The sequence below is a fragment of the Calypte anna genome, chromosome 8 (assembly GCF_003957555.1).
Source record: "Calypte anna isolate BGI_N300 chromosome 8, bCalAnn1_v1.p, whole genome shotgun sequence".
NCBI classification, from domain to species: domain Eukaryota; kingdom Metazoa; phylum Chordata; class Aves; order Apodiformes; family Trochilidae; genus Calypte; species Calypte anna.
In genome coordinates, this window is record NC_044254.1 from 7039402 (window position 1) to 7058304 (window position 18903).

The 18903-nt window shown below is 37.8% G+C and overlaps 1 protein-coding gene across 2 annotated transcripts; it reads right to left on the bottom strand.

The window, feature by feature from the left end:
- Positions 1–1068: 1068 nt before the first annotated feature.
- Positions 1069–18825, bottom strand: UCHL5 (ubiquitin C-terminal hydrolase L5). 2 transcript variants are annotated; one of them, XM_030454965.1, is made up of 11 exons: positions 18622–18825; positions 17244–17307; positions 15622–15727; positions 7761–7886; positions 7613–7674; positions 7403–7533; positions 5867–5930; positions 4698–4800; positions 4136–4246; positions 3500–3598; positions 1069–1681 (listed from the first exon to the last, which is right to left on the bottom strand). In XM_030454965.1, the coding sequence occupies exons 1-11, from the start codon at positions 18701–18703 to the stop codon at positions 1637–1639; spliced, it is 993 nt and encodes a 330-aa protein (XP_030310825.1). In that variant the 5' UTR covers positions 18704–18825; the 3' UTR covers positions 1069–1636. The 2 variants fall into 2 exon arrangements, with proteins under 2 accessions (XP_030310825.1, XP_030310824.1); XM_030454964.1 differs by having other exon boundaries at positions 4136–4249.
- Between the last annotated feature and the right edge of the window lie 78 nt (positions 18826–18903).

Here is an 18903-nt window from a genome sequence, read left to right on the forward strand (position 1 = left end):
GGGGGCCAATAAACGCAGTGGGGGCCTGCCCTAATCAGGCACAGGTGGGCTTGACACAAGCTCATGCTCACTCCCTGGCAATTAGTGGCACCTGGTTGCCTCATTTCACTACACCAAATCGTTCAAGAATGGCAGAGTGCAGCAGGAATCATCAGGCTACCACTTGAAGCATCAAACAAACCTTTTCAGCAGGTTAAAAGAAGTTTAGAGTATAATTTTAAGACAATTGCCTCTTGCAGAGGAACTCTTTCCCTTCCCCTGAACAACACTGCAATTAATTACTCAAGTAGGAAACTCACACTCAGTTTATGTTCTCATCAACCTGATCAAACAGACCTCATGAAAAATCCTACCTTTCCAGCCACAATGATGACTTAGGTTGATCCTTTCAACAGTAAAGAGAACTCAGTAGGTTTTACTTCTTCAGCTAAAATTTTACCCTGTACATATATATATGGAATCTATATGAAGCTCCAACAAAATTTGTTCCATCTTGGGCTTGAAAATATTCTCTAAATATATGTATTCTCATCATACAAGCTTACAAGACCAAAGGATCTCACCATCCAACAAAGTATTTCCTTAAAATCAAAGCAGGCAAACCAAATGTCTCTTACTGGTTTTAAATGTCTTCCAAACAACCCAAGTTCTTTTGCTTGCTTCTGGTTTTTCTCTTCCTTTTAGGAAGGAAGTTTTCTAAGCAAATTTATATTCACTATATGCTAACAGTGTTTCAGTAATTATGTAGTGCTAAAATGGTCTGTTACTGTCCTTACTAAAGCATTTTACCTACAGTTCAAGTAGGAGCAGCACTAAAAGCAGTGAGGTCCATCCACTGTGAGGTCCATCCCCCTTTGGTCCAGGGACTACAGTTCAAGCATATTCCATTATCATTTAAAGACTGAAATTAACATACTCTAGAACAGTACTACCTTGTATTCAAGAACATTAACTCCCCAAAACAAGAGTGCCTTCTTGACAACCCAAATTCAGGAGAGTCACAACACTGATGGTCTCTAATACATATTCTAATCATCTTACCCGATAATAAAATACCACAGAAGATAGTTTGCCAAAATAAAAACAGGAATATTTATTTTTTTTTTCTACTAAAGCAATGCAGATCTCTTGAGATTATACACTGGTCTTTGCAAATGTTTCAACAACTGAATTAATACTTTTCAATTTTGTAAAAAAATTAGACACATACTTCATAAAAACAAAACCACAAGGTATATCACTGAACAACTGGATAGTATTATAATTGTTAGTAGGGATGAGCAAAGAAAGCTCATGCTTGTAATTCTGGCATTTGCAATCATTATCATATATTCAAGTGGGACAAAATGGGTACATTTTCCTTGCACATTTTTAGGTCCACCTCCCAAGCTTTCAGAAATCTGGAAAGACTGTTAAATACTGAACTTGACGAAGAGAACCTAAACATTACTTAGCAGTACTACATGCACAAGATGCAGAGAAGGAAGAAAATCAGACCCGTGCATACAGTACAAGACAAAATGTTACAATTGTCAAACTGCGCTGGACAAAATGTAAAGTTTTATGAAAAGTTTTATTTGTTGTCATGAAAACAGTTTCAGAAGCACATAATTGTATGCATTTTGTAAAGACATCTTCACTTGGCCTCCTGAACTTTCTTGGCATTCTGTTTTTCTTTTGCCTAGAAAACAAAGGGAGAGGAGGTTAAGCTCTGAGAAGACAAAGATCATACTTTGAATATTATTTAATAACTAATAATACAACAAAACATGGTGTAGAAAGAGACATTTTAAATGTAAATATAGGCCCTTTAGAAGTATCCTACTTAAAGCCTTTTAAGTATACATATAGATTTAAATAGATAATACAAAATAAATTACAATATTAGGCATCTTCCACAGGCAAAAACAAGAGGTGAAAAAAGCACTATTTCTAAAGTATAATTTTAATTTTTCATAACTTCACATTAATTTCACTAAACACAGGAATAACCCTTTCAAAAATATTTTTTTACAAGAAGACATGACATTCAGTCATTATCACAAATTAAACTCTGAAGCAGCCAAGATCTTAACTTTTTAGATCTTTCAAAAGAACAGAGTAGGAAAAAACCCCACAAGTTCCCACTAGGGTATTACAGATTCTCTTATAATTTGTATCAGTTGATGAGATGGCTGAGAAATTGAGAAAAATTAAGAAAAAACTACCATCATCTTCCTTATGAATTTAGTGAAAAAGATTAGGCAGGAAGAGGGGACAATTCAGATGCAATACTACCCATCTTTCTGTCAGGAAATTTGTTCATTCTGCATCAGGCTGCTGCTTTATCATTTATTGAATGGAACAGGATCTAATTTAGTCATTTAGAATGACCTGTTATCAGCTGCATGGGGCCACTGGAAATTTAACTGTAAAAGAAGCTTGATGATAATATAAATAACTCCTGTTAGCATGAAACTGGCTTAAAACTCCACAAAAGTTACACAAAGAAGGAAAATATTAAAAACTGCAGCCAAAAGTGGCCTGCAAACATACTTTCCTAAGCAAATTCAGCAAAAGATTGTACTCATTAATAATATTTAGCTCTTTCTTCACTATAATACAGAGATCCTTTTACAGTGCCAGTTAAAAATTAGGGAAACTGTCTATACATGTGAGTAGACAGCCAAGTCAGCACAGACCTCATTACAGTTTGAGTACTTGCCTAGCCACACAGTGTAAAAAAAACTTGCCAGACTGATAGTCACACTTTGATAAATAAGCCTTAATACAAGCCTTAATAGAAAATATATGCTAATAGCTTGGCACCTTAAAAAGGTAAAAACAACGAGCCAGTAAATCTGTGTAAGAGCAGAAAAAGGAGAAATTTCAAGCCACCAATTAGCAGAACCTCTGTGCAAAGGTTGCCATCTAGTGTTGGCAGCTGGATAAATCAAAACTCAAGAGGCCAGGTTGGCAAAAAGGATCAATCTTGTACATACACAGCTCTCTGTGTATATATTTAAATAATCCTCAGTTCAAAAAGGGATTAAGTCATTATGGGACCTCTACCATATAGCTACAGATCCCAATTTTAAGACGACTTATTTCCTGAGTAGACAAGTTCACATCACCTGTCTCTTGTAGCACCCTATGCCCTGTAATGCGATTGTTTAGACAATGCTGAATTGTCTTTCTTATTATATATATATATATACATAGAATATAATATAATACAGAAAGAATATATATATATTTAGGTTATCAAAGGGAAGGTACAGTTTGCCTTTACATAAAAGTGCAAAGTTGGTTGGTGCCACCATTTCCAGTCTCCACTGGAACTGTGCCACTTGAAAACTGCAAGAGACTACCAGGTAAACTAGCAATATATATAAATGTAGCAACAAACCCATGCCAGCCATGCTGTCAATATATTTAACTGAATTTATAATACTAAGTAGAAGGTATGAAGAATTACAGACATACATTGTTTCTTAAAAGTCAGCTAAGATATACTCACTTTTTCTACTAATGGTATTAACTGTTGGTGTTCTGCTAGAGTCTTTAGTAATTCCATGATGAAAGGCAGGTAGTTATGTTTTCTTCTAATGTTTTCAATCTAAAAATAAATTAAAAGCATTAAGAGAATTATTATGTGGCTAAACAATCATTCTGTTCCATGATTCTAAATAGGGAACCCCATCCTTATTGTTGAACCTTCCCCCCAACAAGAACTCAACTTCTTTTTTAAACTTCAGCCAGCTAAAAATAAAATTGAAGCAGTAAAATTCTGAGCTCTCAGTAAGAAATTATATGCCAGATGACTTTACTGCTTAAGGCACAAATTCTTTTCATGTTTTTTTGTCAGACCAGCCAAAACCCCCTCAATGATTAAATCCGTGAGAAAGATACAAAAACCTGGCAAAACAAAGGGAGCTACAGAGACGTTCACAAACTGTCTTGTAAGCCTTATGCTAAAAGGAAGCAAACTGGTAATTAACCCCCAAATTCAGGAATGCAACATGAATTTACATAACATTTTCTTTATGGTACCCACCCAATTCATGTTAGTTGCAACAGCCTCCCACAGACACAGAAGCTGGCATTTTCTTACAGCTTTCCCAATAGGTTAATCAGAAAAACAAAGGTTACTTACCTTGTATCTTTTTAATTTTTGGTTTTCTTCTTCAATTAACATCTGGTATTTTGCAACTTCTGATTGTATAGAACTTAACATATTACTACTTTGATCTGTATCCATAGGCTCCTCCTTCCACAAAACAGAAAGAGTTAAATGGATGAGATGACTGATTTTTTTTATTTTTTAAGTTAAAGTTTTAAGAGTGTATCTGTCACTGAAAAAATTCTGGTTTCTTACAGTTATAGGAATATTCAAGGAATTTCTGCAGTTAGTATAAAGAGATTAGCTCAGGTACTAGGAAAAGAATAGTTCCACTAGCACAGCAAGTTTGTCATGACACAGAGACACAATGACATGGTCATACTGTACCAAGAGCTCAAATTACCTCACTCAGAGCTAAACAGAGCTGCACCAGTGCACCCACACAGCATTGTACTGGACAGATACCTAATAATCCTTCTGTACTTCTTTTAATGATACTACATTTTGACCACATAAAGAAGGAGGTGAAAAATAAAGCAAAGACACAGAACTATTGTTACAGAACCACTCCAGTGACTTAAACATCATGACCTACCTCTGCAAGTTGCTGCTGTAATTCCACAATCCTCTGCTCATATATCATCTTTCTGTCAGACACAATAGCCATCAAATTAAATCTTATCTCTCCTTCACTGTATCTAAATGGGGAAGGAGGAGAGAAAAAAAAACACTTTCAAAATTAATCATCTTCCACTATTTCCTTGCAAGGAAATGCATTTAATGGAAAAATCTAAATGGATCTGTTAAATTAAGTTGTGCCACAGATCCAATCTTGCCATGAAATAGAATCAGACCTCACATGAGCACTATGCAGTATGTAACCCCCAATAAGCCCTTCTCCCAAGAATGCAATATTTTTGTACGTGGACACAAAAAATAAAAATTGAAACTGTACAAAAAAAAAAAGAAAACAAGATATAATTAACAAAAAACCATGACAGATAACAAACCATGTACAAAACTGCTGCATGCAATAGGTTTTACTTTCCCATTACTGTTACTTGCTAGAAAACACTGAAGACTTCATACATCTAAGAACATTCACCATTAGTCTAACAGGCCTCCCATAACATGATTTCTCCAAACATGAATTGGTAGTAATGTTTGCTCATCAAAAAACCCAAAAAGTCTTCAAGTGAAAGACTTTGAAAATTATTTTATAACACTGGCATAAAATCAACTTTATTTCTAACACGTTTGGGGCTGGAATTTGGGGTCAGAGCTAAGAAGGAGGAAAACTTCTATAGTGTTTTTCTAGCTTAAATTTCTAAAACAAGCCACATACCTAAGGAAAACTTGTTCTATGTAAAAAAAGTGTATGCATACACCTAACTAGTATTTTAAATTATAAGCATATATGCAAAGTATCCATGGTAATGGCACTTAGTTTTTCACTAGCAAAGACCCACAGCTGTCTAACACAGCTAATAATCTTGGTCTTCCTTTTTCAGACTACTAGTAGGATCCCCCTTCACAGATACCTACTTTGATTAATCATACTGGAACTCAGGATGTTTAAGACTTATCTATCAGCACATTTAGCTCATGTTCTGAAGGCACAGAGTGATATGAAGATAGAAACTATGCCTTAAGCATAATTCCGTAGAAATTCAGCTGAAAGCCTCTGCCTGAAGGAAATTTAAGAATAAGGAATTTAAAAACATATATAATGCACTGTATTTTAAAACCATCATGACTATTTACTTTTGTATCCGTTTCTCTATGACGGGCCGTACAGCACTTATCCAGTCATCTTGATTGCATGCACCTAGAAAAAAACATAATAAAAGAGTGATTCTTTGCATAATTTATTGCAAATTCAAGACTTGCATAATTCAGGCTTATGCATCAACTTGAGACGTGTGTAACAAGATTTTCCTTGGCAACTGCTGTCTCACATTACTCTGATTTTTTTAGGAAGACATTTTTTAATATCAATATTTAGATAACGTACTGGCCAAAGCAATGGAGAAAAACTAGATGCTCGTGCCTTCACAATTTAATGTTTATTTTGATGACATCAGAAAATAGCATGTGGTTATAAGATTTTCATGACAGAAGTCAGTTGGTATGGCTACATAAAAGTAGACAGCAAAACAAAAAAGGATGGATAGTTACAGCTGTTCCATTCAGACAAAATAGTTAATACTGAGTAGATGAAATACAGTGTTAACAACTCACCACAGAAAAAGGTATAAAGAATGTATGATAGGTAACTTGATTTTAAGATGACCAAGAGCATAACTAAAAGGTGATTTTGTAACTTCATAATGCCTCTATAACAATTTGAGGACCTTAAAAGCAAACAGAGACTCAATCTTGTGGCCACAAAAAACTATGATGTTAGGTCTGCAGACTGTATACTCCCTCTAGCCAGACTAAAGATGAAATATAGCTGCAAGCCATTACTCAGCCTGAAAATAAATATGACTGTCAAGAAAACTGGGAAAACAGTCTGGAAATCGAGTGTGGAACACAGTGAGATTGTATCAGAGTCAAAAAAAAGTGCAGACACATAACTGGCATTGTAGAGCTTTTCAAGACATAAGATGGCACAAGTAAAGACAGACTGTAAAACACAAACCAGGAACAAGTCTAACAGAGAAAAACACTGTGCTAAAAGTAGCTACTCTTTTTTAAACGATTGGCAAAATATTTGCCATCTAAGAAGAAAAAGTGTAAACACCAACCACATACTATAAAATGAAACATAAAAAGTATATGAAGTCAACTGTTACATGCATCCACTTGCACATAGCTTATAATGAACATAGGAAAAAAAAACAAACCAGCTTTGAAAACATGACATGGGGATTGTCTTGGGGGACAATCCCACATTAAAGAAGACATTGGAAAAAATCTTAACAAAAGGAATTGCACACTTGTTGGTAAAGAAAGCCAAAACATTATAGTTTTACCAGCTTTTGTTACAGACAGCTCAGAACAACAACATATCTCCTCAGGTAAGAAGAGCAAACATCCAAGAAGGGCATTACTGGACTGCACGGCCTGTTCATTTGATTACTGAATGGAAGGAGGGGTAATCAGAGATGTGGAGGAAATGGGAATTTCCTTTTCAGATCAACAAAAATAAAACAGTCTAAATGTCTGCAAGGAAGGATTAGCCTGAATAGCACAATAAGAGAACTTCACAGATATGCTTAATTAACAAACAACTTATGTGTTGTAATTAGCTATTGCTGAAATGCAGAATGTTTAGAAAAAAGTATAAAATATTACCTAAATCAATAGGTCCTTCTCTTAAGCCATCGAGTTCATACAGCCGTCCATTAACAGGAACATAGCTTACAAAGTGAAATGCATCTTCTTCTTTTGCTGAAGACTTTGCATCAAATTCAAACATCTGTTGTCTGCAAAGGAAATTTAAAAAAAAAATTGAGATGAAAAAGAATTTGCTCAAATTTACCTAGGTTTAAAAACATGTGTTACCTGGCAAAACTGTTGTGAACTTGCCGAATTACTTCTGAGTTGCTTAGTGCCAAACCTTTCATCTGAAAATGAGTAACAAAATTAAATTGTAAGCCAATGTAGAAATGACACCATAATGCTTAAAATACAGAATATAGTTGGCACTTACTGCAGCATCAAAACTTTGTGAAAATTCTTTAAATTCTGATAAAGTGTCTCCTAGATGGATATCTTGATGAGCACAATTCAACAGCACACTTACTATGGCTTGGGTAGCACAAGCATTATTGATTACCTAGAAAAAAAGTGTTGAGAATTTGTTCAGTAGTAATGATATAAATTTAATTTAAGATAGACAATATTTTTCATTAATAACACTTTCTATGCTGATTCACCTTCAAGATTCACTCCAAAATAGGTAGCAAATCTAGTTGGAGTAGCCACAGAAAAGCCTTGGCTATAGGAAACTAATAAAATTAATGCTGGATGGCTGTCAAATACAATTAATAAACTCAGTCTTCTATACCTCTACTTATACACTGTCATTCCATTGCTTCACCACCTCCCTAAAGTGATTAGCAGAGGAAAACAGAAGAAATACAGGAACTCTCTGATCACAGTGGAAAAACAAATAAAGTACTATTCAAAGCATGCTGCCCAAATTACATTATTACATCTGTGGTCTTAAAAAAAAACAAAAACCAACCAATCAAACAAAAAAGATCAGCTCTCCCAAGACAATGTCCTTCAAATAATCGGAATTCCTACCAGGAGTAAGAGTTGGAAAGAAAAATATTTTAAAAATTTGGATTAATAAAAATATTATGGAACCTAGAATTTCTATTAAAAAGTTGCATTTGACAAAAAAATCTCAAATATTCCAGGGGTAAACTACTAAAATTTAGAGGTGTTCCAAGATGTAAAGATTTTTTTGAGGTAGCTTGCAGAATAAGAAGCCATAGAAAATTTAGATTTTTTTCTTGATCTGTAATTTCTAATACCTATCCTTCTGAACCCAACATTTAATTTACTTGGGTGACATTATTCCTTAGACTTAAGCACTAAATATTCCATTTTTAGCAAATATAAAAAACCCCCTCTTTACATTACAGCCATGTCTTTAATATTGTTTAGCAATACCCAAATAAAATACAGTATTTGAAGAGAGAGCCTATAAGGATTATTTAATATAATCTTTTAATTAAAACCACAATAATCAAACAGTGTAATACAATATATATTGCCATAATACAAGAAAGACTTCATATTAACATCTTTTTCTCAGTGACCTACAAGCTAGGAATAATGAACCTTCAGTCCCTGAGTCTATTCTGCAATTGAAAGTGCTACTTAAAACTTAGCACAGGGAGAGAGGCAGTTTATTTTGCATTAAAAAAAATTAAAATTAGTTCAGGGCTGTGGATGTGAAACCACTTCCAACAAGAAAGGAGAAAGAAACTAAAAACTAAAACCAACCAACCTGTTTACAATAAAAGTTAGTTCCTAAGTTCCTAACAAAGAAAAACTTACTATGTTAATACTATAATCTACATCATATATCTATTTTCTATACTTTCTATACGACATGTTCAGTTCAGATTATGTCTGTAGAGTGCAGCTGATAAAGAAATACTAAAGCTATTCTTAAATTAAGAAAAATACAATCCAGTTGACTTAAATGGTAATCAAGACAGTCAACTAGACATACAGAACAGATCACAGCAACTGAGACCTGAATTCAGCTGCACAGAATCATAGAATTAGCCGGGTTGGAAGGGACCTCAGAGATCATCTAGTCCAACCCTTGACCCACCGGAGCAGTTGCTAGACCATGGCACTGAGTGCCACATCCAGTCTTTTTTTAAATGTCTCCAGGGACGGAGAATCTACCACCTCACCAGGCAGTCCATTCCATAGCCTAATCACCCTCTCCGTGAAGAAATTCTTTCTAATATCTAACCTAAACCTCCCCTGGCACAACTTAAGACTGTGTCCTCTTGTCTTGTTGAAGGTCGTCTGTGAAAAGAGTCCAGTTCCCACCTCGCTACAGCCTCCTTTCAGGTAGTTGTAGACAGCAATGAGGTCTCCCCTGAGCCTCCTCTTCTTCAGGCTGAACAGCCCCAGCTCTCTCAGCCTCTCCTCATAGGGCCTGTGCTCGAGTCCCTTCACCAGCCTGGTTGCCTCCTTTGGACCTGTTCCAGGACCTCTACATCCTTCTTAAACTGAGGGGCCCAGAACTGGACACAGTACTCGAGGTGTGGCCTAACCAGTGCTGAGTACAGGGGAAGAATCACCTCCCTGGACCTGCTGGTGACGCTGTTTCTGATACAGGCCAGGATGCCATTGGCCTTCTTGGCCACCTGGGCACACTGCTGGCTCATGTTCAGTTTCTTGTCAATGCAGACTCCCAGGTCCCTTTCTGCCTGGCTGCTCTCCAGCCACTCTGTCCCCAGCCTGTAGCGCTGCAGGTACGCAAGCTAAAGAGTAGAGCTCACACAACTACAAAATGACCAATACAGAAGGAAAATTCATCAACAGTAACGGAATAATGAACAGCAGCAGAATAATTAAAAACCACAGGCTACTTGCATGGCAGTTTGAGAACACTGTAATACAGGAAAAGGAATCAAGAACGATGAATTCTCTGAGATATGAGCAGAAAATGGTATCAGAGGCAGTTTTAAAAGTAGCACCAGGATGAAAGCAGGAAGATCCCAAGTGGATTACCTGAACAATGTGATTAAGCTGATAGAGAAAGGAGAAAAGAAGGTAGAGAAACCTGCAGTGAAGAACTGTTGGAACAGTGCTAACACAATGGAGGGAGGGTTGTTAGAACAAACCACACTTCTTAAGTGATAATGAATACAGGACATTTTATGGAGAGGCAGCACTAATGGTAACTATTTGCACTGAAACATCAAGGTTGAACAATCAGTTTCTCTAGCAGACCACTAACCAATGACTGCTTCAAAAAACAGGGAAAAGAAATTCAGAGAAATTCGGTGTCGAGGGGCAAGATCAACACACAAACTGTGTGGGACTAGCTGGATACAGAAGCCTGAAACTGCAAAAACAGGAGGAAAAAATTAAACTCAGCAGGAAACTTGTGGTCTCATCAAGTATTTGCCTTCCAGTATAGATCTATCTTTGTATGCCAACTACAGTATAAGAGTCTGCTTAAGTATTTAAGGACCAAGCTAAACAATCTTGTCATACTGCTAGAAAACAATAAGCAAAAGATGCAGATCTTGGACCAGTGGCCCCCAGCATTTGAAAAGGAAATAATACATTACAGAACTACAAGTACTCTTCAGAAAGTGAAAGGCAGGAGGTAAGGAAAAGGCAGCAAGAAGAGTCCTAGAGCAGATAAAGAGGAGAAGCAAGTGTCAGTGATGTGCATAACAAGACAGGGTGTTCCTGCATCTAGACTGTGTGAGAGAACTACCAAGGTGGAAGGAGGTGGTAGCCAGGTAGGGGCAGTCCATGGGCAGGGTGAGGAGGAGGTGAATGCAGTACCAAATGCTGAGGAGCACAAGGATTATCTGTCACACAGGCACAGCACCCTGCCAGTGCACACAGCCAGCCCACACAAGCTAATGAGTTTTTAGAAAAACTGGTCAGGATACTCATGTATCCTGATTTTCAATTTATCTCTTACAATGTATTCTCTTACTTCAGCATATTTCCTGCATTTAAATACCTTGACAATATACACAGGTTTTCCCAGAAAGATTTTTATCTTGATTTGAGGAAACTTTGGAGGATTTTCTCTGTTTGTCCAAGAATTCCAACATTTGCCTGTGTATTTCTTTCTAAGAATGTCCTGGTGAGGTATTTGACTGATCCATAATCAGGACTCCCCACAAACCAGACATCTGTATTTGGAAGATTTTGCTAGCAAAGATACAAGGTATATTTAATACTAGAAAGAAAATAATACATATATACAGATACACATGCACACTAGTGAGATTATCTCAAAAAACCTGTGAAACTTAGCTTATAGGAAAAAAAGAGAATTTCTTATTCCTTTGGAATAAAAATATAATATTCCCACAGTTATAGTCCATTAATGAAAATATCTGACTTTGATTAGATGTGTTGCAAATTGATTTTACTAAGTTATTATCCCAAGTTTAGCTTTAACACAGATTTCTGGACTATCTTAATATTACCAAACCTGAAAAAGGTAAAAAAATCTGAGTCTGAAATTAACTGAAGCATTGGAAGTGTTAAAACATACATAAAATGGGCTTCCAGTAGTTGAACAAGGATAACAAAGACCTAATTTGAAGATCTGCCTTCTGAAGGGATATTGATTTTATTCCCAGATAATGAAGTTAATATTTTATTGTCACAATTGCAACGCTCTATCACCACAATGCAGCAGAAAATGAATACATGGCACATAACAAAGGCATGAGACCAATACTTCTGTAATAAAACCTGAAGAGGCTATTAAAATAAAAAATTTTAGTACACAATTCTGCAAAAATGTCACTCTTTTTTGTCAAAAGCCACTTCCACTTCTGCTGGAAGTGACCAGCACAAAATGCAGCTACTCAGAACAGTGCTGAAAATAGAGGAATACACAAAGTGGTATAATCATGTAGCCACTGTGTGTAAAAATAAGAACAAGAGCCTACTTAAGCAACACAGAAATCAGGAAATTCAGAGTTAAGGCTGAAGCTGTATCCTTAACTCACCTCATTGTGCCTAGGTATCCTAGCTCAAAGGGTATGTAAGACCATCCAGGGTTCTGTGGCCTCAAATAGAGGACCAAATCATACCTAGGCATAACAGGGAGGCCAAATTTAACATGAGTGAACATAAAAGTGACCATTTAAAAAATTCCTTAAATACACATGCATATTAGACTTCAAAATTCAGCACCCCCCCTCCATATACTCCTGACTTTGAACAAGATGTAGTTGTCATTTGGAATTCAACAACATTGCTAAGCACAGGATATGAGTAAGATGTGAGCTCACACAAGCTTCTTATTAAAATTGTTTCCTAATTCAATTTTAAAGATGTTTTGCTAGACATGGTTTGAGAGCAGTAGCCCTTCACAAACTGAAGTTTGCCCCTCCAAAAATTAAAGTTTTAAAAAAGAATATTTAATTAAAAAATTGAACAGCAACTGAGCCATGCTGTAATGGCACATTTATTTCCATACTAAACCATTGCTACATATTAACAGTTACTTAGTCTTACTCATACAGGATTCAGAATGACACTGCAGTAAAAGGGGTGGTATCAGATTTCTTTACATGGTGACATTTAAAAGAAAAAAATGAATGGGAAGGGAGAGACAAAGCCTTCTTGAGATTTTCAGCACTCCAGTGTCACTTCTATTTTGAAGATACAGTTCAACAGACCAATAATCCTAAATGCCTCAAAAATGTTGCTAAGCCAGAATATAAATCAATTTGTTTAGGGGTTCCAGCCTACAAATGAACATACAGTTAACTCCTCACTTTTGTGATTACAAAAAAACCAAATAGTCTTGACATATGAAAAAGCTTCTTGAAAGATAGCAAAACCCACCATAAAATTGGACTTAAACATGCATAGAGGAAATTAAAACACACTTAAGCCCAGCTGCATGGGAGCTGAGAGATGTTCTTTTACAATAAAAATATTTGTTATTAATGCCTCCCTTCCCTTGTGCTCCTGGGTGACTCAAAAGGATTTGCAGACTGCAGTTTCAAGAAGTGCAATAACCTCAGCACTACTGTATAGAAACTCCTGTCCTCTCTCACTTACCTTTTGCCAGCTTTGGTCTGTGCAGACTCACTGAACAAATGCATCTCTAACAGGGCATGAGACAGCCCAGAAAATACACACAGAGACTGGACAGATAATTGCTACCTGATGGGCTGCACTGGCTCATGGAAGTTCAGTGATGAGCTAAGACATTGCAAGAGATGAATAGAACCATGAAGTCAAAACAAAACAGGCTGGGAGGGCCAAGACATCCTGCTCTCATCAGCACCAAATCATCAGATGAATGATTTGCTTGAGAGAATACTCTCCATCATAATGTAGTGTGTCAAGTGGGATCTCTAAGCAAGGCAAACTTCCTCCAAGGTGAAAGCCACCAGATTTAAACTGGCATTACAAATCCCTACAAAATGCAATGAACCATTTTTTATATTTATCTGATGACTTTCTATTTTAACTTCTTTGCTGCTATTTTACTGGTTGTTCAGTCATGAGCCCTCAGTCCAGGCATATATGCCTACAAGAAATGTTTTGATTTTGCTAAGCCACTGCACTTGAGTAACAGACAATACTAAATCATGAAAGAGATATTCTAACCCCAAACTCTTTGCAAGTTACTTTCAAAACATATATTCCATGCCATCAAGCAGCATAACCAGGTATTACTATTTCAAAATAGTGAACACTTCTAGAAATTACTTCCCATGCTGAAATTCACTACTTGCTTTTAAACACACTGCCATGCTTTAGAAAGGGAAGCAGAGAGGGGAAAAAACAACCCAAAAGGGAAGCAAGCAGACAAACCTTTGAAACTTTTCAGCATCCCCAAGAACAGTAATTCCAGAACCTCATCTACTCACAGGAGGGAAGATGAAATCACTTGAATGAGGATAAAGCTGCCTTCAACTTAACAACCCACACCTCTCTGGATTCATTTTAGAAAAATTTACTTCTGCCATATAATTACCCTTCAAGAGTTATACCAAGAATTTTTCCTGAGGTTCTTGGCATCAAGACTATTCTTCAGCCACATGGTACTGCTCACTAAGAGTATGTGTGATTAGGTAGAAATCACACCATAAGCCTGTGTCTGTCAGATGTAGCAATCTAGAAAGACTCTTGGCAAAACTGCTGCTATCATTATATGGGAAGAATGGTGACAGGACTCAAGAGCTGCAGGGGGGGAATAATGAAAAAAAAAGGGTATAAAAAAGATGAAGGAATACAGTAATCCAAAACAGCATGAAATACTAATGTGATTATAAAAGAAACAAATTAAAGATGGGTATTTGCACAACAGAAGCACGTGTACAGTGTAGCCAGGAGAGCTAGATACACCTCATGTTTCCATCATTCTCCATATTCCTCTACTTTTTACTAGAAATGTCTCAAGACATTTATATCCTGACTATAAATACAAAATGCATCTGCATTTATGGGGTAAAAAGAAAATAATAAACAACATACCCATAAACAACAACCAGACTGGGTGTCAGTCTTCACAGAAAGCCTAAGGATTTGCCCTTTGATATGAATGCTTTGCAATTCACACATTTACAGTTACATTCCTTGTCTGGGCTGGTACATTTATCACTAATTTAGAAGCAGGTCTTGAAAAAGAGCTAAAATATTTATTAAACACTCCTACTTTCATTCTGTTTACTTGCTCCTGATTTTCTTGTTTGCAAACAATAAGCACATTAAGCTGTCAAAGCTAACACAGAATTTCAGTACTACTCTGCATTCAATAAACCACAATGGATTACATTAGCAAAAACAATTTTTCCTCTAATTTCTAATTAAAACTCACCTTTCTGAGTTAAATATTTAAAACTTCCATGAAAAATGGAACTCTTTAAGCAAAGTACTACCCTCAAATTATAGTGCCCTAGCTGCAGAGTACTTGGGAAATACAAGAAAGAGAAAATCAAAGTAAACTTTTCTTACTAGAATTTGTTGAAAGTGGTTTCAAAAGAATAAGTTTGCTCATTCTGATGAGAACATTTACCAAGTAATTATTACATGGAAGAGTGAATTACTCTTAAAGGAGAGGGCTGACAAAAAACAGACTTACTCTTCCATACTCAGGGTATTTTTTTTCTGACTTAACAGATCAATCTGATACACCCTACTAATGAATCATTTTTTAATACACAGCTCCTACTCTTCCAGATTTTGTTAAAGTTATTTCTCCTTGCAAAATGTTAATTTTTGTGTACATATTATAAAAAAAATAGCTTAAGTTTCATGATTAAAAGCTATGTTTTGTGACATATCTAATATGAATACTGAACTTGCCATACCTGCTTAGCAAAAAATATTGTATCCAGTCTGGAATCCTGAACAACAGAACCTGCTGGTTCCTCTCCAGGCTGCCACTTGAAAAGGAAAATCAGTCCATGCACTGGCCTAAAAAATCGAATGAGAAAAAAAAATAAATCACTTGTCCTGATGAGAAATACCAAGCCAGAAATCTCTACTATAACTGAACTGTATGCTGGTACAGTAATTCTTTTAATTATTTCTTCCTAAACATAAGAAACCTGCATTGACATTTTTAGATGGGGTCTTTTAATTAGGCAAAACATACTTCAGGCTTCTTTCCCCATATACTGAACAATCCCAGCATGAATTAGTAGTCAGTAATTTCTGTAAATCAGGATCAGTCTTCAGCCTGGTTACCCTAACTATTAAAGTTGCACAACACTCATTTGAACTTGATAAATAGCTATCAACATTTGTCAGTCATACACAAGAGCTGAAAATTTAGTTTTCATAATCCTTTAATGCATAAATGAAATTTCAAAGAAGCATTCTTGTGAAACCTCATTCAAGGTATTTCACTTAGTAGAGAAATTCAGTTTTCTACTAAAACTCTCTTGTATTTCAGCCTGCATGTCTTGCACAGTAGAAAGCTTTTGCTGCACGTTGCACTGTATTTAGCACTCCCATAAAACAACAAAATCTTTTTAAAGGAAATAATCTACAAATCTAGCTACAACCAGAAGTCTGAGCTGGTGTTTTCAACAGTGGATCCACCCAGGCAATTTGAAAAATGACATATGCTCCTTAACTATTAGTGTTTAAGTTAATATATTGTGCAGGTACATGGGAAGGAAGGCCATCACTCAAGACTAGAAAGATATATCTGACAGTACAGATGAATTATCAGATGAAGTACACAGTACAGGCAGCAAAACTATATTTTGTGGTAACATTTCTGCCATTCAGGTGTCACTTGTCAAGTATCTTCAATCAGACAAAAAATGCCCAAACTCCATCTGTACAAAATGTAACTCTACAAGTGTGTATCTGCATAGGAACAGTGTATGGTCTGGGTTAGATTATTTTCTTCTTAAAATCTTGTAGGTGAACACAGGTAACAAACGCATCATGGACAAAACAGTATAATTAATATTGCCTAATGAGAGCAGAACAGTTCCATATTTTATCAGTCATTGTCAGTTATATTTGCCTTTACACACATATGGAAGTCGTTCTGAAGGAAAAATGAGTATAAAAATGTGTAAATACTATGATCTAATTTCCTTAAAATATATGAACAGATTTAACCTCATGAGAGGAAGAAGGGAGATAAAGTACAGAACTCTGTAAAAGAATTTGCCCAAGGATATAATGCAAGCCACTGACAAAGCTATTGGAAATCTATTTTCACATTCCACCTGCTGACAGCATCTCTTTCCAAACCCAGAAAAGCTGGATTAAGCACCAAAGGATTAAGAAAAATAATTTAATTGCCAAGTATTAAATTAAATGAAATATAAACCCTAACGAACTTCTGCAGAACTTGAAAAAGCAAAAAATAACAAAAAAAACCTCCACCAAACTCCACGTTTCATACACATTTTTTCAGTGACTTCAGATAAGTGTAAATCCACCCATGTGGCTTAGAAAAATGCCTTACTTCAATTTTTCAAAGTTCTCTGGTTCCAAACTCCATATTTCTTCAACTTGTGCTCCTCTACAACCTGAAAAACAGAGAGATACAGGTATCTTCAACCACCCATTTGAAAGGGAGACAGCCAGCAAAGACCCAGGAAAGAACTATGGTAACATTTACAACTTGCAGGTCCAGGTTACAGAAAAGCCTATTTACAGGCTTTAAAACTTGATCGTTAAAAAGCTAAGTCAATCAAATGAGACTGGTCAAAAGAAATTATTTCAGGAATTTCTCCTGTGTATGGTGATGTTGTCTAAGCAACATAAACGAACTTAAAAAAGAGCAGATTAACATATCTTTGATCGTCCCACATCCTCTTCTCAGCTGAAAATAAAACTGTTTTTAAAAACATTCTCAGCTAGTCTGAAGCAGAAATTAAACATCTAGCTCCAGACTATGGGTAGTAAACTGAAAGTGCTGTAAACAATACACTTTAGCAAGATAAAACCCCCAAAGCTCAAATACTCGGTGTGCAGAACATTTATCTATTAGTTAAATAGAAACACCAAAGGAGGAACATTCCTGGACTTCACTTTGGAGAAAAATCTGTGACAGAAATTACACACCAACGTCTAACCTCGTATTAAAGCGTTTTGGTTCCGTGACCAAAACCCCGCGTAGATTTATCTGTCGAGAAAACGATATTGCCAAAGATACTAAAGGCAAATCAATACAAAACTCAGTATTCCAAAAGCCGAACCAGCCCGTCGCAGGCCGCCCAGTACCACAGCTCATCTTGGTCACAGGCCTCTCGCCTCTGCAACCGGGTCAGACAGCACGACCCAAAACCCCTCCGAACCCGCCGCAGGTCCCTCTCCCCTCCGCAGCACGTGCTTATCAAGCTCCTCGGCAGATAACAGGGGCTCCGCCGCACAGCCCGTCCTGCCACAGGCCACCCACCACCCGGGGCAGCCACAGGCTGGGGCTCGGGGCCCTCCCGCTTCCCTCGGCCGAGCCGCTCTGGGTGCTCAGCCCTTGCGGGCTGCCGGGAAGGTCAGCGCTAAGAAGCGGGGAGCTCCGGGCGCAGCGAGCGCGGCCCCGGGCGGGGATCACCGCGCAGAGGTCACAAGAGAAGCGTTCGCTCCCCTTCACCTCCGTTCGCCGCCGCGCTCCCCGCAAACCCCCTCGTTCAACCAGCGCGGGCTCCCCGCCCTGAGCCTCCACGTCCCCGTTCCCCGCCCGCAGCCTCGCCGGGGCCCTCGGCCAGGGAACCGGCCCGGGCGCCGCTGGACGCACCGAGCGGCTCGCACCGCCTGGGGAGCAGCTGCGGCCACCAGCACGGCCACGGCCTCTGAACCTCAGAGTCCCAGCGCCCGGCCCCGCTCCCGTTTCCCCCCCTCACCGAAGCCTTTGATGAGCTCCGTGAAGACGCCAGGGTCGCTCTCCATGAGGCACCACTCGCCGGCGCTGCTCCCTCCCGACATGGCGCCGGCCCGCCCGTTCCCTCAGGCTCGGCGCCGCCGCCGCCCGGTGAAGCTGCGAGGCCGCCGCACGCCGCTCCCTTCCCGGCAGGCGCCGCGGCCCACGCCGCGCTTGTCATCTCTATGGTGAGGCGGGGCGGGAGCAGGAAGCGGCGGCGGGGACTGGATCCGGGGCAGCTACCCGTGCCCGCGGCGGCACCGGT